The sequence below is a fragment of the Saccostrea echinata genome, unplaced genomic scaffold (assembly GCF_033153115.1).
Source record: "Saccostrea echinata isolate AGI-Se365-2 ecotype Australia unplaced genomic scaffold, CSIRO_AGI_Sech_v1 ptg000003l, whole genome shotgun sequence".
NCBI lineage: Eukaryota > Metazoa > Mollusca > Bivalvia > Ostreida > Ostreidae > Saccostrea > Saccostrea echinata.
The window spans coordinates 9283930-9307677 of NW_026889752.1; the positions used below are offsets into that span (position 1 = coordinate 9283930).

General features: G+C 32.1%; 2 protein-coding genes and 1 pseudogene across 3 annotated transcripts in view; 2 read left to right on the forward strand and 1 right to left on the reverse strand.

Moving 5' to 3' along the window:
* Nucleotides 1-1521: 1521 nt before the first annotated feature.
* LOC133178867 (uncharacterized) lies at nt 1522-5371 on the reverse strand (annotated as a pseudogene).
* Nucleotides 5372-9208: 3837 nt separating this feature from the next.
* The window catches only part of LOC133178859 (uncharacterized), a 41189-nt gene continuing 26649 nt past the window's right edge, over nt 9209-23748 (forward strand). The window contains exon 1 of the mRNA XM_061313532.1: nt 9209-9383. Coding sequence (XP_061169516.1) covers nt 9209-9383 — 175 coding nt within the window. The remainder of the gene's footprint in view (nt 9384-23748) is intronic.
* LOC133178847 (uncharacterized) lies at nt 17132-23438 on the forward strand. 2 transcript variants are annotated; one of them, XM_061313522.1, is made up of 2 exons: nt 17132-17278; nt 22468-23438. In XM_061313522.1, the coding sequence occupies exon 2, from the start codon at nt 22511-22513 to the stop codon at nt 23201-23203; it is 693 nt and encodes a 230-aa protein (XP_061169506.1). In that variant the 5' UTR covers nt 17132-17278; nt 22468-22510; the 3' UTR covers nt 23204-23438. The 2 variants fall into 2 exon arrangements, with proteins under 2 accessions (XP_061169506.1, XP_061169507.1); XM_061313523.1 differs by having other exon boundaries at nt 17136-17278; nt 22501-23438.

Here is a 23748-nt window from a genome sequence, read left to right on the forward strand (position 1 = left end):
TCCCTTACGAGATCTATATATTTAGTTGTAAAATTTTCGGTAGCTTCGTCAATTGTTTCAGCATTACAGATAAGATTTTCCAATTCAGTAGTTTCGATTAAAGTATTGAGTTTTTCCATATAAGCATTTTTATAATCCCATATTTTCCTTACATAAGATTGACTTTTAATGATACTTGATTTCAAGACGACATATGTTGCTTTGTGATTGGTTAGTGTATTGTCTGTGTCTATCACGCCTGAGTGAAGTGCTACAAGGTCTGAGCTGATCAAAACTGGGTCAATAAGTGTGTTCGAAGTGTTGGTAATTCGTGTTGCTTCGCGGATTGTGTTTGTCAGGCGATAATTCAGCATATCTTTAATAAGAAGTATCCGAGTATTGTCCAGAAAATCAACATTTATGTCTCTTACAATTATAAATTTGCTGGAAATATCCGATACTTTTTCAATTGACCACAAAAATTTGTCCCAGAAGGATTTTTCGCTATTGGGTGAACGATATGCGCAGCAAAGGAAAAGGTTACAGTTAGGTTCACTTATTTCTATCAAAACACATTCAATTGATATGGGTTCAAGGTCATTACGGCGAATTGCACGGAGACTTGAAGAAACATAGATAATAATGCCTCCCCCATTAGAATTTCTATCTCTACGAAAAATTGTATCATAACCTTCAATCACGATATCACTGTTACATAAATTTGAGTCCAAATGTGTTTCAGTGAAACATAAAATATCGAAATCCGTGATTAATGTTGTTATATTTTCAATCTTGTGACGAATACTTCTTATGTTTAAATGAAAGATGTCCAGTGTGTGTATTTGAACGTTTGTAGGACCTGGATTTATTTCAATGTCTCCTGACAAAAAATGTAAGAAAAAAAAAATAAAAAGAATTTGAAACCAAAATTGTAGATGTAAAATATTTTGTTGAAAAGTACTTCATATTCGTAGTTTTTAAAAAACATTTTTTGCTAAAATTTATTAGATACATATATAGATTTTTGACATTTAAAAAAGAGAAAAACACTGTTTTGGTTTTACATCTGCTATTGCAGTAATAATTACCAATAGCGGCTCGATATTGCTCGATAGTATTACCTATCATATAAAAGAGAAGAATTTGATTTTCTTAAAAAAGAAGTTGCAGAGCCGCAAGGAATATTTTATGAGAGCAAAATCATAAGTTGGTGGGAGTAGGCATACAATACTGTGAACACATGGAAATGAAAAAAAAAAAAAACAATAATAAAAAATGTGAAAAAAGACAAAAAAAATATATACCAGAATGATAACCCTTGTGAATCAGTCATAATTGGCATATGTACAAAGGGACGACTGATCACCATGAAATAACCTGTTGACATAATTTAAGGAGAGCAAGTGGGTGAATAGTGCTGTATTTACATATTAATACATATAAACGGCATATACACACATAATAAAACGTTTCGTGCTTTGGGGATTATTAGACAATCATGATCAGTGCTGTGCAAATGCAATCTACATTTTAGTCTATAATTTACCCTTTAATCAGATTGTCAAGTTCCTCCAGTGATGTGACTTCAAATCGGTCTCCATATTGTTCAAACTTAAGGAAGATTCTTCCATCATAAGTCCAGAAACTGTGGATGATTTTTTGCGTTTTTTGCTTCTATAATTTTAGATACAACGGATTGTCTATCCTTGGTCAAATCTTCTGTCACAAAAAATTTTTTAGCGTTGTTTTTCAGTTGTTTTTTTAGCGCTGTACACTTTGTTTTTGACCTTCCAATTTTTACATCTACAAATGATCTGAATTTTATTTTGTTTTGGACGACCAATGGGGTGACATCTGTCTATCATCAGGAATGATGGTAACACCCATTCCTTCGCAGATTTTGATAACAGTGGAGTCTGTATCTGTTGCCTCATCCTCGTCTGGGTCTGGTGGAGGTACATTATGGAAGCGGAGTGATGGTCTGCGACCATACTGTTCCAGGTTGTCTTACCAACATTCTAAGTCCTTTATCCTCTGTTTTAGTTCAGGGTTACTCAGTTTTAAGATTTTAATTCTTCATTTTGGTCCTCAACGTCCTTTTGTTGTTCTTTTATAGAACTTAGTATAGGTTGAAGACAACTTTGGACTATTAGTTGAATGTGAGGCTTCTTTTCAATGGGTTTCTCAAAAATACGGCTGTACAAATAATTAATCAACAATTACTTCAAGTTAATTATTACAACGCTAAATGAAAATGATTTTCACAAACTTTTTAACTCATTGTTATTTATATATTCAGCTCTACTGGTTTTAAATAGCATCGATAACAAATAAATTTAACTATGTTCTTAAAAGGTAGTACAGTAAAACACTCTTTACACCGAGATACCCTTTTGTAATATAAAATGAAAAAAAAAAAAAATAATGTTAATATTTCTTGTATTATTTCAAATGTAATCATGCAAAATTCTTAGCTTGATCACTATGGCTACAGACAACTATACAGCTTCATTCATTTTTTTAAATAGATAAAATAACGCAAGAAGTTTCATTCGGCAAACACTCCCATCGATGATCCACCACCAGATTGTTCAAGTGCAGTTAAATGTCTCCTCCCCCTGATTAACATAGACGAAACTCAAATAGGGGTATCTATAGGCATTTACAAATTTCCAACTGTTTAAAATCCACCCTGATTAAGGTGATGTTTAACGTGATTTTAAATTAGAAATATCCACCCACCAATGTTTAACTATTACCAACAGAGAAGGATTTGGTAATATATTCTATATTAAAACGGCACTGAAAAAGGGCCCATTTCCTATTGCTTAAGTGCACTTGTCCTTAAGAAAATACGATTTTGTATGTGCAATTGGGTAGAAAGATATTAACACTTAAGAACACTCTCGGTTTGGATCCAGAATTTCCAGATATTGAAATCGACTGTCTTTTATTTAACAGAATAAAATGAGTAAAGAAGTAAATGAATATTTTAAAAATACTGATTATAAATCAATGAATATCAAAGATCAATATCAAATGTACAGACCCTAAGACGTGCTACTACACCTCAGACAGGAAACGAACAACCGTTCCGTACAAGAAGCGTACCCTTCCGTGCACAAAAGGTACCGTACCGTACACAAAACGAACCGTTCCGTGCAAGAAGCGTACCGTACCGTGCACAAAGCGAACCGTACTGTTCACAAAATGAATCGTACCCGTTCATGAATATTTTTTTTTAAATAATTATGCAAGCCATCCCACGAAGCTTGCAATGACCAAATACAGTAAGTCATTTTCTTTTATTTCTTTCAACGCAGCGCCCTTTAAAGAAGGACGGAAGTTAACCCTAGAGATTAAAAATATTGTATCATGCATCTGGACTTACATCTGTTAATATAAGGAAACTACTCAAAACTGGATATGACTTCAAAACAACTCGACAGAGTGTGAGGCGATTCCTTATTCGCTATGCATGATCGGGTTGTGCTTGACTGACATTTTTTTAATTTTCATATTTAATGCAGCATTATAATATTTTCGTGTACGAATTATAATAAATAAAAGTGAATTAATTAAATACTTTATCGTTTATTTCTATAGCTTTTATCTACCCTATTCTTGTCTCTATGAACGTTCTCGGAAACTAAGACACATTGAAAAATGTATAAGGATTCTGTGCTTCCCCCCAACCCCAAAATCAAGCCCTTAAAATCGTTTTTTATTCATGTAAGTAATAGTTTAAGGGAGAAATGATTACAAATTTAGCAACAACAAAAAAAAAAAAATGCGAACTTAATTGTCAATTCGAAAGCGGACATGATAAAATGTAAACATCCTGTCGATCACAAGAAAAAATAAAGAAAGGCGATGTATATATAAATAATATGTGTTTTTTGCACTCTTCTAACCAACCCAAGATGTTATCGCCAATATAACATCCTGTCAAAAAGTTCGATCGCCATATTTTCATATGGAACTTTCACGGGTGCTTGGGGACACGTTCCGTATACCCCAAGTGTTTGACGACTTTTTTTTAATGTAAAATATTTTTTCTATGACACATTCACAAAGTATTACAATTGAAAAATCCAAAATATAACCTAAAACTAACCTTTTATAAAAAATCATACTTTCTGATACTAAAGAGAACAGAGTAAGAATCAAATTACTGTTCAGCACCGACAAAGATTGTCAGCACTTTTTTAAAGTTTATCAGCACGGGTAGTAAAATGGTCAGTAATTGTCTAAGTTTTGCAGTAAAGACACTGCAATGTCAGTAATTGTCTAAGTTTATCAGTAAAAAATGGGAATGTCAGTACATTTCTGGCTTCGTATTGAGAGTCATGTGATATAGCAACAAATGTATTCATATGTACATGTAGTTGAGAGATCCCTTTGTGCATATTGTCTGTATTTATGCTCGTAGTCTACATATTGAAGTCAAAACCGAACTGGATATGTTATGATATATTTTGAATGCAAATTAATGCTTCGGGCAGCCTTAACATAGATGCGTATGGAGATGACTTACAGTATTCAAACTCCATTTAGACAATACAAATCGGGAGCAGAGAAAACACGGATCTCCAAAAGCACCAGAGGTGGGATCAGGTGCCATGGAGGAATGATCGGGAAAAAACGGAAAAAAAATCCGTAGACAATTCTGTGTGTGAATGATGGCCTAACAATTAGTATGAAAAATTCAGCATTTGACTTAACATCTACTTGCAATATTGCTGTCTCTTACTAAATGCAAATTAACTTTTGATCCACTTAAAGTAAAGCTCCATTCTTTGTACACAATAAAGGTCAAAGTCTTATTAAGAGGAGAAAGGACAAATATGGTGACATCATCTGCTGATTCTTTGAATAGTTTGGCATTGATTTATTTTTTTAATCGCCGAAATATCTGAAACTGTTGGTTCAATTATTTCCCATTTTGACAAATTTTAATATGGATTCCATTTCAATCATTTGTAAAGATGGAATGATACATTTTCTCTTAAAAGAACTTAAAGAGTAGCATATGTACATGTGCAATTTCAATTCTAGGCTATGATTATTGTATTTTTAATCATATTTTACTCAAATTTACTGGTATTAATATATTTTACTGAAATTTAGTAAGAAAAACTGTATTCATAAAAAGCACAACACAAAGAATGAATCTTTAAAAGGTCCAATGTTGGACCCCATAATTTGCAAAAAAATCAAATCAAAAAATTTCGAATATTATTGCCTCATCCTTTTCTGCAAACTTTGTTGTTAATTAATTTCAAATAAAAACTTCCAAACACTTTAACTAGGCATTGTCCCGATTTATATACATGTAGTAGGATTATGTTGTTTACATCGATTTCTCATAGATTTTAGACCACACCTCCATTTTGCTAGCCTATTTTCTGTATGAGCGCATTGATGTTTCAAGTTGTCGTAAATAAGTTTCATGAAAACGGTTATCAGAATTATTCACATTCCAAAAAGAAGTTAAAACAGTCGTGCGTTAATTTATTATTCGTTAAAAAATGCAAAAATCTTTGGTACTTGTTTCTTTAGTAAAGCTACCTTGTTTACGTATTTCAACCCGTCTTTGACCTCATGAATAACAAAGCACTGAACACGTGACTTATAACTCTACTCACTTACGTTCACGCTCTGGGCACACCTATGCGACATCGTGACCAATGTTTGCGATCAATCGATGGTCAAATCTTTGTCCACTGGGTAAAATTCTAGGAGAAGTCTACGATTTGAAATATATATTTAAAACGTACATACTTGATTTATCTATATGCTGGTTTAAGTTTTTCTATTTACTTGTATATAATTGCTATTTTTGCCAATTTTCGCTTTTTTTTTTGTTAATATCTATCGATCTACTGTTTGGGGTCTATAGCATACTAGTACGGATAGCACTTACTGCTTATATTTTATTAATATTAAAATAACTCTTTGATTGTGTTATTGCTATCTCCTTTTCTTTTTCAGATTTCAAAGAACTGTATTTATATATATTATGCTCGTGCCTCTGTTCCTAAACAAGCATTTTTTGTATATAGCCATATACATCAGTACTGCATACATTAACTGTTGGAAGATATAGACGTTTTATTTTCAAATTTTAAAACTGACATTAATTTTATAAACCATAATTGGAAAACCGTGCCATGCGCATGTTGCGTCAGTTCTGTGGTATATAGATTTCAGAGTCACGCAAAATGCTTCAGAGTCAAATTATGCCCGATAGCTTTCTGCACTGTGCAAAAGACGCTGCCACTGTTTCCAGCAGCGATAATACTAGCACTTAATTACAATTAAAAAAAATATATTATACAAAGAGCGTAGTTCAATTCAACCGCATATTTGTCGGATCACTCTGATTTTGCAAAATTATATGTTTACTAGCATAAGTCTAGAAATACATGTACACGTAAATGTAATTAGATCAAATTAATTAATTATCTCTTTAGAAAAAGGGTTTCTATAAAATTTGAAAAATAGTGTATCCTTTGTAAGACGTTCTGTTTACAGATTCCATCGTGTATATACAGGGTACATTTTAATTCAACAAATTAACTTCTATTAACTCATTTCAAAGATATCTCGTAAGTTAAGCAGTGAAAAACAAAACCTAGACCTGCTAACATTTTTATTTTTATTTATAATTTGTCGGTCCCAAGCCCGAAAAAATAAGAGGGACTTAGATTGCTTTCTCTAGCTATCATAAAAAATTATTACACCTCAAGCACACGCTGATTGACGCTCCGCCCTCTTATTCAAATAATACAATGACCTGCATAGCCGTAATGGCGAAGTCGGTAGTTCGCACTGAAGTAGGCAATTTTATTTAATCGATGTTATGTTTATATTGAGAGTCTTTCTCACTATATATATATATATATATATATATATATATATATATATATATATATATATATATATATATATATATATATATATATATATATATATATATATATATATATATATATATATATGTATGTATGTATGTATGTATCTATGCAGACAACGCTCGGGGCTTTTAGCTAAAATATTACAATGTTTTCGATTGAAAAGGTAAAATTCGGTCTTTAAAAGGGGGCGAGATCGCAGTGCTATGAAGATTCTTTCTTTGCAATAGATTGTTTGGTAATTTTTAAATAATGCACATACTCGAGTCGAATGTCTGATTTCACAGTCTACTTACATGGGTCTGATAGGCCATCACATTTCAAACTCTGTGGGCAAAAATGTGTTGTTGCATTTCTTTCATATTACCTATAAAGAAAGGTTTTGTTTCCTAGAACAAAATTTAAAAGTTTTTAAAAAATTGAATTTGAGGAAAACTTGTCAATCTATTGTGTACTACCTTAAAGCCAGTTTTGAAACAGGAATAACGACAGGTTTGTTATTGTTTACATTGCATTGTTCTAACACCTTAATTAGTAAATCTTCGCATTTTTGACAGAATTACAATATATATTAAATACATTGTTTCAAAACAAAAGGAATTTCACAAAAAAAAAAAAAAAAAAAAAAAAAAAAAAAAAAAAAAAAAAAAAAGAATAAACCAAATAATATGCCAATACTTCGGCAAATATGTGAAGAATCAAATCTGAATTTAAACGAAATTTTCCTTGATTTTTCCGTAAACATCATTTACATCAAACTATACGCCACGTAAATCTGCACTATATGCTAACATCTCAAAAATTTTGTTATTCGTATATAGAGTAGCAGGCACATAATTATGCGTACTTAACAGGATAAATTTAGTGTTTTATAACGAAGTAGAGGCATTTCGAAGGCCTTTCTACCCATTAAAATTTGGGGGGAAAAAAGAATTTTAAATTAAAATTCAATTTTAGCTAAATGAAATATTTTTTGGTTTTGTTAATAGTTAACGTATGCAGATACTCAAAGTATTTCCCTATGCGTGATTGCAGGGAAATATATTATGAAGACACTAATATTTCTATGTGACTTGCATGTTTGTAAGGATCACGTAGTAACAAAATATTTTCCCCACTGTGAATGTTATATAACAACTAAATTCAATGTCTTTTGATTTCATAGCAAAAGACGCTTTAATGACCCTCTATTCAATGAAGAAATATTTTTTTCGGAACTTTGAGAAAATTATATAGCGTTAAGAAACATATTAAAATTAAATAGTTCATTCTAACATAATGCTTTCTTGAGTTTAAATTTATAAGCAATTTGGTACAAAATCAGATTAATATTTTTATAGTTATACAGGTATCATATGATATGATGGCAGTATGTTACCGAAATTGTGGTATATCACGCTATGTTCGTTATATATATAAGGAGATAATAAAGAGAAAGGTAACATTTTCTACTGGTGTTGTAAAATCTACGTCACTAAAACCAGGTGAGAAAACATACTACAGTGCAGGAAACTAATTTTGTTACAGCATCGATGCTGATTTGAATGCTTCCTTTGCTTGCTGATTTGAATGCTTCCTTTGCTTGCTGATTTAATGCTACTAATCCTTATCCTGATGCTGTTTTATAATTAGGTCAATGCTACCGGAAGTAGCATCATGCTACCGGAAGTAGATAATGAATTTCAGCATTGCCGTTTAAAGCAATAAAAGTGCCTTTTTGATCATAATATCTCACTATGTATTAATAATGTGAATACTTTAACCAATATTCTTTCTTTCTTTTTTAATTTTTTACTGAATTAAAACTCATTGATTTTCTGATGCTAGTAGGATAATGCTGATTTTATGTAGGTCAATGCTGGTTTTATCCTTTGCTTGCTGATGCTGATCCTGGTAATGCTGTTTTTTAAATGCTGATGCTGATGCTAGCTCGATCCTGATGCTACTAATGCTTATGCTGATGCTGGTTTATGTAACAAAATTAGTTCCCTGCACTGTACTGTCTATTAATTTTACTGATAATATATCAAGGATAATCTAGTTTTAATAAAAAAAAATATATAGGCTTTGTAACTATCTGTAGAGGACTAAAATAATCATTGCTCAAAAAAAAAAAAAAAATCTTTGTGCCTGTATTTTGCCTTTAAATGTAACATGAAGAAAATGCATTTCCGCTCAAATAGTGTTACACTTTTGAATTATTGAAATTGGACCAGAAATTACTTTTGAAACTTCTAGTATTTTTACATGTTTCATCTAAAATATTTGAGTCACAAAATCATTTTTCCCATAATTACTTATCATCTTATAGAATGCATTTCTTAGTATTTGTTGTGGGATTAAGTGCAATTCTTGGCAACATAGCTACTGAGAAAGTGTCACCTCGGCCAGGTCTGAAATCCTTCAGGGACGACTATGACAGTGTTGCCAAAACATGCATGGCTGTTGGATATGTAAAAGATCAATGCAAAAATAACCGAGACAGAAGTAAGTAAATGGGTAAGATCTCAAGATATGTATTTTGTTCATAAACATGCATGAAACAAAATATACTAAGGGTTTTACAACATATTTTCTTAGGAAACATGGCTGTAGCATTTAATGCGAAAGCCAAAGGAAGTGACAGGGCAGTAAGTAGTGGGAGCATTGTCAAATTTGGAGACGTCGATCTGAATATAGGAGGAGGTTTCAACGCAGACACAGGGATTTTCACCGCCCCCAAATCGGGTGTGTACGTCTTTGACTGGACAATATTGACACAACAAAATAAATACGCCTACACCGCTCTCTATGTTAATGGTAAAATAAAGATGCACAACCTTTGTCATAATAACAGTCATTCTATCAATATGATATGTAGTAAAATGGCGGTCGTAAGAATGGAAACAGGAGACAAGGCTTCGATTAAATGCTTTTCTGGAACAGCATCTGTAAAACAAGAATATTCTTCTTTCTCTGGTTTCATGTTGTAATTTATATAAAAAGTTAAATATTAATAAACAAGATGATCCCGTATTATATTGTTTTCTTCTCAATTGAAGAAAATAAAAGTATCAGAATATTATATTAAAGTATCAGCATATTATGTTAAAGTATCAGCATGTAATGTCAAAATATCAGCACATCTTAAGTACAGGTCCATGTAAGAATCAGGCAATCGGTGATAAGTCGAATATTTCATATTCGGCCAATATTTTTTTATATTATTACTTGATACAGTAGTAATTAAAATAAATCATGATTTTTCCAAAATGGCAAATCCAGGCTGTGATATGTTACTATAAATAGATTCAGGCATTTATGGGCCAAAATGTCAACCAAAAAAAGAGGAAGTTCAGTACAGAAGTAACAAGTGTTGTTGTTTTTCATAAATTATCTAACCCTATTTTATTTTGAGAGGATTCTGTATCCTTCTTGTATTAGTTGTCATGGAGTTGATATCTAGGTCATATCCATAGTAACCACTGTAATTATATGTCAAGACATTTTGGATGTCACAAACATTGTGAATTTAAAACAATATTATTAAAAACAGCAAACACATTATGTAGCTTATTACATATGGAAAAATAAAACAGCTGCTCATTATTAGTTTTCCAGTTTAAAAAGTGTGGAAAAAGTAATTAGCAGTTTTTAATAAAAAGGAAAACTATTGAGAAATTTTGATAAATTGCTTCAAGTTTGACAAGATTTTTTCCTAAATCTAAGTGCATTGTGTGTAAAATTTAACTTTTATTGAATTGTTTCTTAATTACATTTATCACATTATTATGAATGTTTCTATTCAATGTACCAAGTTTACTCTGGAATTATTTTATTTCTCTAAAATAGTTTTGGAGAGACTTATGATCGGGATCGAAATTCTGTATATTAAGTACCCAACTTTTTCTGTGCTGTTAAAACTAAGCAGGCGCATCCAGTTTTCTTGAAATGTATTACTTTTTTCATATAGTAAACATGATGACCAATCACTATTTGTTTGGGTGATTCTTCTTATATAAGCATTTATTTATTTTTTTCATTTAGTTTTTCAGCTTTTACTGTTTGTCAAATACTAACTTATATATAACAACAGAGAATACATTTTGCTACATGAAGACATAATTATTATGTATAAACAAGTCAGAGTATGTTGGTCTCTGCTAGAAATGTCCTAAAACTGTCAACTTTTGTAGATAAAATTATAAATTCATTAAGTTCTTTGACTCCTTCTAAATCATACTACATGTATATGAAAGGAATGTAAAGGATTTTGTTCAACTGCAGAAAATGATGCAGCTGCAACATTTGATTTACTGTACCGTTATATGAGCAGCAATATGATATTTTTAATTGCACATTTAACAAATATGTCATGTTGTTCAACATACTAAACTAAATGTTTTAATATGAAAATTTCCAAGTTTATTCTTAAGAAATTAACAATGACCAATTTGCAAAAAGGTTTAAAAATAACATGTTTATTAAATGTTAACAATTTACATGATTTATAAATTACATTGTACATTATACAAAGATCAAAATTTGTAGAAGAAAAGTTGTTACAATATCAGTTCATTATAATCATCATTCCATCCCATGATTTTCAAAAAAAAAAGCTTTTTAAACTACAGTACTTTTCAAGAAGACATGCACATTCAAATTCTGAACGTGATCAATATTTAATATATGGACTTGTGGTGCTTCTACTTTTGGATGGTTTCCGTTGTTTTCTCATATAGTATTCGCCACTCTAATCTCAACTGGTATGCTATTCCCTTAATTTGTTTACAAAAGTTAATGAGCAATGTAAGGACTAAAGTTCTACCTACAATACTGTCACTAGCTTTTATGATGGTTAAAGACAACAAAAGGCACCAGATTCACTGCTCGATGTGATTTTAGTAAATTCTTTCATTCGTAAAGTTTGTTTCCTTGTTTTTTACTAAATTTTGAAGTTTGGACAGGAGAAGAAAACCTCGACTGTTTGAGAAGACCAAAGAACTCTTCTGCAACTTGAACTGGTCTGAAAAATTAAATGCAGTGGCATATTACCCAGTATTTTAAACTCTGATAAGCATAAAATTTAATATTATGAAACAATTTAATTACTTATCTCTAAAAAACATTTTTAAAGTCTTCAGCAAGATATTTTTTTTATTGGTAGTTTAAAATAAAATAAATATCTATACCCATTTTATAAAATGGGGTTCTCCTAATTCATAGGAAGGATTTCCAAGAAGAAAAAAATTACACCCAACTTTGAAATAATTTTGAAAAAGACCAAAAATTAAGGCACTTAAAGCTTAATGGAAAAAAGCTTACTTATTATTTTTGGTTGACATCAAAAGGGTTTTCCTCACTGTTAGCTTAAAAAACTACTTACCGGGTACTTGCACATGTTGCATCACATGAACTCCTTTTTTTGTGAGAAGATATTTTCTATATTTCAGCAGGATTTCGGGAAATAAATCCATAAATGTTAGATATATAATTGTGTCTTGAAATAACCACTATCAAGTGTTACATAGGCTATGTTGTTGTTTTCAAATCGAGTGTCGCATGACTCGAATAAGTCCGCATTTCCTCGCCAACATGACTTTATGATTGAGAGTTTCAATAAAACTGCTGTTTGGCAACGATTGTTTAAAGTGCGTTGTGTAACACGAAGACCAATTTCTTTGAAGTCTGTTATAAACTCTTGTGCATCTTTGAAAACGCAGTCAAACTGTAAAACTATAAGGTATCACACCGGTAATTGACCAATCAAAATGAACTTAGTCAATTGTAGTTCCATACATAATAAAGAAATATTTTTTTTATTGTGAGAATTTTTTTAATTTCCCTTATTCTATTTTTACATTTTTGGTATCTGTGCTTAGGATATTTTATGTACTTTGTAAAATGTTAAAGGTTTTTGACAGGAACTATTTTTTTCGGGGCATAGGAGGCCACTTCCTGGGGTGCACACAGGATGTTTATAAACACATTGAATACACGTGGTTTTGAGGGTATTCCTGTTTGCGGATGGAAAAAATCAGAAAATGCCGTGTAGGTACCCTATTTTTTGGTGTCAGCTGATGTGACTAGTAACGTTTAACACTTCCTGCTAAATATTTTTTCATGAATTCGAATACCTGATTTTTAATGATTTTTTTATTCTATATAGAATTACATAGTGAAAACAATTACCGGTGTGATACCTATAATAATCCTGCTCAAATCCGCATATGACAACAGACAAAGTTTCGAGCAACCCGAACCCGATCAAATTTGACACCCACTGTATCGCTAGATTTCAAGGAAAAAGATGTTTAGTTTGAAGTTAGACATTCCTTTTCAGTAGATTAATTAAACCAAAATAAAATGCCAAATTCGATGTTTAATCAATTTGATTCTGTTTTTTCGGCATCAGCGTACTTAACAACGGAGCGCCCTCAAGCGACAAATTAAGTCATAAATCAAGAACGATAACTGAAATTCACCAATATTGGAAGTAATTATCGCGGTAGTAAACGCTAGACTCGCAATTTTCCAAACTTTTTAAAATTTAAAATTATAATTTTTAAATACCTGTTTCGTTGTTCATTATCACTTTCTCTCATAACGTTTGCTGTTTTGATTTTTTAAGGTTTCAATATCCATACCATTGTATAGATTTGTACTATTCATGTTCATAATATTTTCTCAATATATTGCATATTAAATTAGAACAAGCCTGGATATTTCCAAATCATTGAACATATGTAATACATATGTCCTGATGCATAACCAGGTGAGGTTTCAAGTCAATTCTCAAACACTGACTTATCACGAAAATTTGATTTTGCCTGATTCTTACGTGGACCTGTATTTAAAGTACAAGCATATAGTATAAATGTATCAGCATATCTTGGTCAAATTATCAGCATACATGTATCATCTAAACATAAAAGTTATCCATAGAAGGCAGTTGAGGCGTTCTAAATACATTGTTGTAGGAAGATAGAACGAAAATTAAGATTTGATTTATTGAAATACATGTTTCTTATATAGTTCTAAAGAAAAAAAATTGTATCGATACATGCACTTAGTACAGTAAAACTTGAAATAATCACGAGGGTAACTACATGTAACTGCAAGAGAGGGTAATTTCTGCTAGCATATATTCGACAGCTCCAAGCTCACGGACAATTAAATAAAGAAGATAAAGATAACGACAGTCAAAAGAAAATTGAACAATACCAATCTGTGAACAGGAAACCTGTGGACGCATCAGGTGCGTAGGAGGAGTGAGCATCCCTTGTTGACTGCTCACACCCGAGTTTGGCCCATTAATCAGATAGACAGAATATTTCATAGTCAAATTTAGTATAAAACAAGGGCCAACAGTATGTATGAAACACGTCCGCTAAAAAAATAACACAATGCTAGGATATATTTGGTAAGTCATTATTAAACGACCATACAATTTACTACTGATTAGCAAAATTCTGGTCGCCCGAGTGGTGCAGTGGTAGAGCGTCTGCTCTAGACTCGCGGAGTAAGGAACTGATCCTTACATCGCGGATTCGAATCCACTACGGGGCATTGAGACCGGTTCTTCGGATGAGACCATATAAACCGATCGAGGTCCCGTGTCGCAGTAGGTGTTTGCATGAAAAAGATCCCTCATTGCTCAATGGCACTAAGTGCCTAAGGTATAAATTTGCAGCACTCCACCGGCAAGTGATGGCGTCTCCATGTGAGTGAAAAATTATTGAGAGGGACGTTAAACAACAAACAAGCAAACAAATCAAACGAAATTCCGACTTTAAACAAGTTTGCTGAAATTTCTGCACTTAGCTTGCTCACAGTTTGATCTCAATCTCACTTTTACAACAGAACTTTATTGGTAAAAAGCGAAACTGAGACCAAGAGTGAGTTTATTCAAGTTTTTACGCCCGAGTTAGGTTTTGCAATCAATATATATTTTCATTGTGTATGTACATTTTTTGACCTACCCGTCCGTGCTCTGGTGATTTTAGTGTCGTAGCTTTCCACTCACTTTATAAGCAAACTAAATTAGGAATGCAATATAATTTCTTTTTCATACCAAAGTGTATTTATTCAAATCATATTCAAAACAAGATTATGCAACGTCATGAGGGAAAAACGCTCAATGAGACAAATAAAATTACATGCAAATTGTAAGATAATATAATTTTCATCATAATTTGTTAATAATTGTGCAGCACATTCAGGTACATACATGAAGTCCATGTGCATATATAGAAAAAAAATGCTATGTTATTATGTTGTCTTTGCAGAGGAAACACACTGAACAAAAACGCAAGTATATATCCTGTATCGTTTCTCGTCAACATTAAGGTTCATCGATATTCTTATAAAAAAGTTAACTCATAATGACATAAATGTCTATTATACCTTTATTATCTTGTCAAGTTGAAGTGTCTTTTTTGTCCAATTTTGCCCCGCAAGATATGCTATAATTGTTTGTATTTTACTTTAAAAATACATTTATTTTGGAAAATCATAAGAATAAAAAAAACCCATTTTATATGATTGAGCAGAGGGTTTATGAACCTTAATAGGAATCCTTACCAAATGAGTTAAATATTGTAATATAATTGGAAGCTACGTACCATGTCACCAAATACTTATAAAGTCAGAAGTCTCTCTCTATGTAACCGATTTTTTGTAATATTGAACAGAAGAATGGAATGCGACAGGTCATGTTAACATGAATCACATTTGGTATGACACTGTACATGAAATACCTGGTTATTTTCTTAAAATTTATTTTTATAAGACGTATAAAAAACACGATAGACAACTCTTTGCGTTTTTGACCCGAGTCCAAATATCGCTTATATATCGCTTAGATTTTTACACAATTATCATGTATTTTGTTAAACCTGTACTTTTACAATTAACTGTTTCGTGGGTCAAAAATGAGCACGTGGATTTGTATGCCTTCTTGTTGGTCATCTGCAAAAATTTGTTTTATTTTGAAGGGTGTTCTTATTCTGCACATAGGCACTCTGAGGTCGATATTGAAAAGATGAAGGTGTCTATGTGTATTCTCAGGGACAAGGTCTCAGCAGTCTGTTGGAATTCCCTTGGGTACCGTATCTCATCGTTGGAAGACATGTTTTTTTTTCATTCTCGTTGGGCGCAAAATACTTAGAAACGTCTTAAAAGAGAATGTCTCTTGCTTTGGCCTTCGATTCGAAATTTAGATATATCGATGACGGTTTATCAATCACCGATGTACATTTTTCATTCGTGCGTTGATAATATATGTACCACTTGGCTCGAAGTTTGGAAACCTCAGAGACTCAAACATTTTTTTTTTTTTTTTGTTTAGATGTTTTGCGGAAGGAGAACATTGATGACAAACTAGGAATGGGGCATTATGATAAACGTAATGACTTCAGTTTTATTATCACCAGCTTCTCTTTTTTATGTGACGATGGGCCTTTGTTACCTGCATACATGGTTTCTGTATCGCGGTAGGTTCGAGCGCAAGAGCATGTTTTGCGTACAATAGGTTTCTAGGGCGAGGCAGGCTATTGACAAATGGGTTATTGATACAAAGATATCAAGAATCTCGTTTGAAGACATTTCTGAAATGCTAAGGTCGATACGGTGAAATGCAAATGCATTCCATCATTAAGTGGAATTTCGAGTTAAAAGTTCATAACAATTGTTAGGCCATTATTTTCACATTGAACTGTCTATGATTTTCCCGTTTATCAGATCATGGCAAAGGTCTGGAGATGCTCACTACACCATGACACCTGACCCCACTCCTGTTTTCAGAGGTCCGTGTCTGCTTGCAGTGACTTTAAACATAATTTCTGTTGATTAATTTCAGATTTCTCTCGGAACAAGAACATATCTGATGTTGAAAATATGATGCCATTAGACAGGCAATATAGATGACGTAACAATACTTTTAAAGACATTGGAATGTCTAAGACTATATATTGTTATTTTTTTCTACATTGAATTAAAAGGAGATTGATATCTTCTAAATAGATACATTTTCACCTACAACCGACTTCCATTCAGATGAACATTACAATCAGGCACGTTGTTTTCGAGGTGACATGGACCTACCCCCTATTTTTTCTAAATGAATTTTAAGTTTTACTTAAAAAATTTTATGTACATTGGAATGCTCTGCGTATAATAAGAGTTATCGCGTTTGCATTATCCTTGGAAGTTTTTGGCGTGTCCAAATTAGGAGAGGCAAATGCAAATAATTCTTGGAAATGAAAACATTTAGTAAATGCCCAATGAAAATCATGCGCGGTAAAAATCTGGACCCGGTCGTCCAGATAGCGTCGTTTTTCAGTTCCTTTTAGGACGCCGTGAAAAGTACATGTGTGTTGGATAGCTTCAAATTATTTTAAGCGGTAAGGTAACACTTTTGTTTTTTCCTCATATAATTTATTTTATTTGTCTAACAATCTTTCAAAGATTAAGTACGTAATATTTTGCTATGTTACTGATATTAATAATTGCTATCCAATGCCATTGTTATTTTGTATACTATTTGCATACGGGGACAATTCGATGCTGTAGAATATTTAAAAAAAAAAAAAAAAAAAAAAAAAAAAAAAAAAAAAAAAAAAAAAAACAAGAAAAACTGACCGATAATCGCCATTATAATAGCGATGGGAAGCCTGACTGTAGGAAACGTTAATATTATGTTTTCATTCTTAAATAATTATATCAATATTGATAATTTATTTTGCTTTCACGAACAATGACTTAGTTAAATTTAATTTGGTAATAAAGAATTTCTATTAGACGGCGTCCGTTTTCGATAATCTATGTTGAAGCCTTTGTGGCCACGTATGTTTTACATGTGTAGGTCAACATGACCTCACTGCTGTAACTGCGGAAGTGATAAATCATTTTGGACAGCTGAAGCCATTCCTATGCTATTTAAAGTGTACAAGGTTTCAACTTTTGTCCGATATAGATTAGAAATGCAAAATGCAGAAATAATGATGATTTAGAATATGGCAATCATTGGAAAACCTCGCTCTAAAATCTGTGCATCGTATTTATGTATTCTTTGGCGTTACCAAGATCCGAATTTCTCTTTTATACATATATCCGTATATACAGTACAGCTCACGAGTTTCTTCCACCCCACCGTGGAAAACACACGGTGGAAAATACCCCGTGTTACACCGTGTACACGGAGTTCCACCGTGTGCGTATATTGCGATTACACCAAAGACGCACCGTGTCACACCGTGGACATTACCGTTTCATCGGGTGACCCTCCGTGTTCCACCGTGCAAAAAAATTACGGAAGAAAATGGTTTGTTTATAAAAATAATTTTAGAATTGAAACCATAGGTATGTAGGTTTAATTGCTAGAAAGAAATAGTAAATGAAAAATTATTTAATCAAACAGCTCACTATCACACATGTAAGGTCATAACATAACAGCGGCGTTCAGTGTAGACTTTGGTTCACCGTTGACGGTATACATGTATATATCAATGGAATAAATTTATTTTTATTTCTGTTGAATTCATATTTCATATTCATTTGAAAACAAAAACAACTACATGTCGATTGTGCAAATTAATATATTTCTGACGTATGCTATAAGTGCGCAGGTACAAATCCAAGTACAAGTACATTGTCTTTGAACTTAATAATTATTCAATGCCAAACATAAATACGGATTGATAATTTTAGTTGTTATTTTCTCTGTGAAATAATATGGTATTAAAGGTATTGACAGTAAAGGCATTTACAAATAATACCTATGATATCAGATAGCTAATTTAGCATCATCTGATCACTACATCGTAAATAATAATAGTGAAAAAAAAATGTCGAGTCAGTATATTATGATATTCATACGGTATATGAATAAAGTCTTATTTTGCAGAAATAAAATAAAAAGTGTAGACCACTTATCAATGAAGATACTAAGTTGCTACATGTGAGGAAGAAAAGGTACATGTACATGCAAGAAAGAAAAAAAAAAACAAAACACGTAGCATTCAGTAAAAAATCTTATACGCAGTTTGGTAGTCATACAATCGGCAAATTCACCTGAAAATCAAGCAGTTGTATGCATACATTGATTAAACTTGACATTAAGAGACATAAATGTAAAAAAATTAAATGTTTGAACATTTATTTCTGTCGAATATGTAAAGTGGCAGTATTTCTATCTGGGTATTTTTTTTTATTACTACTTAATCTTCTACGATCAGTACGAAAAGTAAAAAAAAAAATCGCTTGAACTGCCAATGCAGCATTTTAAAAATTCTATTACAAATTATATACTATTCACTTTTTTCGTAATAATTAAAAATTATTTTGAATTCCATATTTTATAATGTTAAGATACGAGAGAGAGAGAGAGAGAGAGAGAGAGATATTTCATCCTTCTGTTCTTTTTTTCTCATATACATATTATTATAATGTATCTCTCTTATTTTTTTAAAGAAATCATAGTTCACCTCCAGTTTTTATTAATCGAAACGAAATAGAATCGGTGCAATTTAGGTACAAGTTCAACGCATCACACACGGAATCCACGTGCTCTACCTGTCAATCAAATACCGGATATCGATGAATTGCAGAAACTTCTCGTGTATGTTTGGAGTCGCTCATTGGCTAATATATTTCACACCTGTTCAGAAGAAAAATATATTGGGACATTCAGTTGCTGTGGCCCTTGGGACATTAGTCACATGTTGAAACTCTAGACGAGTGTATACTATACACCTCAACTGGCTTCGAAACTTACATGTACACGTGTCGGGAAGTTAATTGGAACTTGAAAAATAAACAACTAAAGTATTTATTTAATTGTTTATAGAATTTTTAGTACAGCAGCATATTTTTTTTTAAAAAAAGTTACAGTTACAAACGAATATTTTTCGAATATTATTCAACTGTATCTAGATTATATAAAGTCGTTATATACTGTAACATAACTTACATGTACTGGTAAAATGAAGAAAAAAGAAATCATAACTCTCCATGTCGTAAAATTGTCTCTCTTTCGTTGATTTTATAATATATCATTAAAATGCTATTTTTGAAAAGGATTAGAATAAATCCTTAAAAAGGACAGGTAATACAATAAATAGGCATATGTAAATATTGATCTTTTTTTAACATGTCTGTGTAGAAATTATCCATAAAACTCATTATGAAAAGGGGGGGGGGGCTGTTATTAAACGTAGGAAGAGCACATAAACAGTATGCTTGCTTTTATTTAATGGTTTGAAAAATCTCCGCTAGGTACTAGTAAAATATAAAATCTTCAATCTAGTTTTTCATATCTCCTATGCATATGCTTAGTTAGGCAGTGAACGTATTAACAATTATAGCAGACTTTTTTTTCAAACACGTTACGGAAGAAAACTGTTTGGCTTTTTACATCATTGTTTAACATAGAACATATTGCAGAAATATCATTTTCATTGAATAGTATCATTGGAAATTTTTTCCATTATCGACGTCATTGACAATTGTTGAGCATAATTATAACGTTTTACATCTCATCGTTTACATATTGTGATTATTCTTGGCGACAAGTTTTGTGAAAAATGTTGTGCCCATAATGCTTCGATCTGTACACAAAATGCAAGTTAAATATTAAGGTTTATATTTTACACATAATTCTGAACAATTACAAACAGACACAGATGAAAAAGTGGGACATCTTCAATACCTGAATATCAACATTTCATATTTTCTGATGGGCTGGGCAGAGATTTACTCATTACACAGAGACTACATCGGGTCTCATCTCAATATCAATACGGGACGGAAATTTAAGTCAATCTTTTCATAACTTTTTTTTTCATCCGATTAAAATCAAATTAAACAATTATGTTTTCTGTGTCGTATTTTGATGTAGTAATTATTAACATATACAACAGTTTCTACAGTAATTTATAATTAAAAAAAAGTACGTCGGATAAGATAATCAATTGACAATTCCACATGGATTTCCTGAGCATAGTACGAATGCAGAATATTCCTTTCTAATTTTTTTTTTAAATTTAGGTTTAGCTTTTGTTTTACAAACAAAATAATCTTTAAGAAGATATCTTCCAAATAACACAAGATTGCTGACTGCATGGTAAAATTCTGTCTTTGTTAAATTCATTGACAGGTCAGTACAATATCGAAAGTAGGAAAATGCACGCTGCGGATGATATGCATTTCAATGATTTTTATTCTAAAATCTTCAATAAATTATTTTAAAGTCATTTCAAACCACTTAACGTTGATTAACCAGCACGGAGTTCCACGGAGCAAACGCACCGTGTCCCACCGTGTTCACACCGTGTCGCACCGTGTGCCAGCTTAGCGCTGAAAACGAAACATCAAAGACACCGACATTTTTCAAAGTCCACGCAAAAGCGTGGACCAAGGGTCCACCGTGGCCGGTGTTTTCCGGAAGATACTCGTGAGCTGTACTGTACAAACTAAATTCTGTGGTACAAGCATTTTAAATAAGTAGCAAAAACTTATAATATATATATATATATATATATATATATATATATATATATATATATATATATATATATATATATATATATATATATATATATATATACACCAGTTAATATGTATACTAGACGTACATGTATAAATATGTAAAAAAAAAAAGAAAAAAAAAAAAAAAAAAGAAAAGAAAAAAAAAGCTATGAAATTTTTGTTTGATACGATGATCCAGTTCTGAAATTGATTATAAACTTTGCTTGTTTCTGATAATCAAGATTCTGTCATTTCCGTGTTGAAATGTGTTTTTATTCAATTTACTTATTCAATTAATAAATTAATTTGTTTACTTATTTACTAAGTTATTGATTGATCTATTTAAATTTATTATTTATCTATTTTTCATCTCTTACTTATTTTACCTTATTTGGATCAACACAAGTTTTTTGTGTTTCCCGAGGACAATATTGTATTAAAACTCCTCTATCGAAGTTTTCCTCATAAGGATCAATACAAGTTGTTTTTGTTTCCTGAGGACAATATTACAAACTCCTCTGTTGAGGTTTTCCTCATTAGGATCAACACAAGTTGTTTCTGTTTCCCGAGGACAATATTACAAACTCCTCTATTGAGGTTTTCCTCATTGGGATCAACACAAGTGGTTTGTGTTTCCCGAGGACAATATTGATTAAAACTCCTCTCTCGAGGTTTTCCTCATAAGGATCAACACAAGTTGTTTGTGTTTCCTGAGGACAATATTACAAACTCCTCTACTGAGGTTTTCCTCATAAGGATCAGCACAAGTTGCTTGTGTTTCCTGGGGACAATATTGTGTTAATACTCCTCTAACGAGGTTTTCCTCATAAGGATCAACACAAGTTGTTTGTGTTTCCTGAGGACAAGATATTAAACATTCAATGGTGAGATTTTACTCTTACTGCCTTATTCGGATAAGTCTAGTATTTGACAAAATTAAAAAAAAAAATACGGATTTAAGATACATGTATTTATCTATTTGTTGTTGTTTACATGACAAATCTAGAAAATATAGATTTCATCATATCTCTTACTTTTTATTGACAAAAAGTAAATCTTTTTACAGCATCACTAAAGAATTAGAAGTATATATTTTCAGTATATATACAATGCCTCCAAAGAGACAGTCAAGTAGGGCACGAGCGGTTCCACCCACTACTGTCAACACTAGATCATCGAATTTGAATAATCAGGGGAGTATAGACAATAGTAATGTGCAAGCATCTCCACAGATTGCCATCTCAGATAATAGTGTCACTGTAAATTCTCAGTCTAGTGTATTGCCCGAGGCCACTGAGTCAAATAAAGGTAGGGGACAAACAGGATTTGTCAGCACAGCAGTGCCAATAGAAGCTCTTGTGTCTGACCAAATCAAGGATAAGATATGGTCTAATCAGTGCATTGATTTTGTTAAACTTTTATCAAAGGAAAAACAGAAGAAGGGTAAGTTCTCTTTGCAAGTAGAAAATAGTGATACTCAGGGGAAGTTAACCATTCACCAGGTTGAGAACGATGCCGAAAACAAGTCAAGTGTTTCCTCTATGCATGACTGGATTACAGCTTGGAACAGGTATGCAGCAATATATTGTATAAAATATCCTGAACAGCAGTCAAAATTAGCCAAGCATTTAGAGGCCGTGAGAGATATTGCTGATGCCAAAGGTAATTGGAAAAATTACGATGCAGAATTTAGACAGCTTGTATCTCAAGGACAAGTTGCATGGGGTGATGTTCACATGGATTCGTATGTAAATGCTAGACTCAAAACTGATCTATTGACAAAAGTAAGTAGTGAAAATTAAGACGCACCGTCAGGGCCCATCCCAAAAGGGGCTTGTTTCAATTATCATGCAGGTAAGCAGTGTCGTGCAGGTTTATCCTGTCGTTTCCAACATATGTGTTACAACTGTGGTACCAACCACCCATTTAATCACTGTAACAAACAAACACAGCAGCCCTTTCGTTTCCTTAGAAAATTCTACACCCAAACAAATAAAAATAACAAAGAATTTACCAACCCTTCTAAACAAAGGAATGACACCAGTAAAAGTAAGTAGACTGGCAAAATGGTTAGCTGGATATGATGAAGATGAATCCAAATATCTAATAAATGGTTTCTCTAATGGGTTTTCGTTGGGTTTTGTGGGTGAATGCCCTGGTATTGAATCAAAGAATTTAAATTCTGCTTTCCAAAACCCACAGGTTATATCTAGTAAGATACAAAAGGAAATTTTGGCTGGGAGGGTTTATGGACCTTTTGAAATCAAACCAATACCTGACTTACAATGCTCTCCATTAGGCTTAGTTGAAAAGAAAGAACCTGGGGAATACAGAATGATTCATCATC

Bases quoted from the DNA above. Each gene is read 5' to 3' on its own strand.
- LOC133178847 (XM_061313522.1), top strand. From the start codon at position 22,511: ATGCCTCCAAAGAGACAGTCAAGTAGGGCACGAGCGGTTCCACCCACT.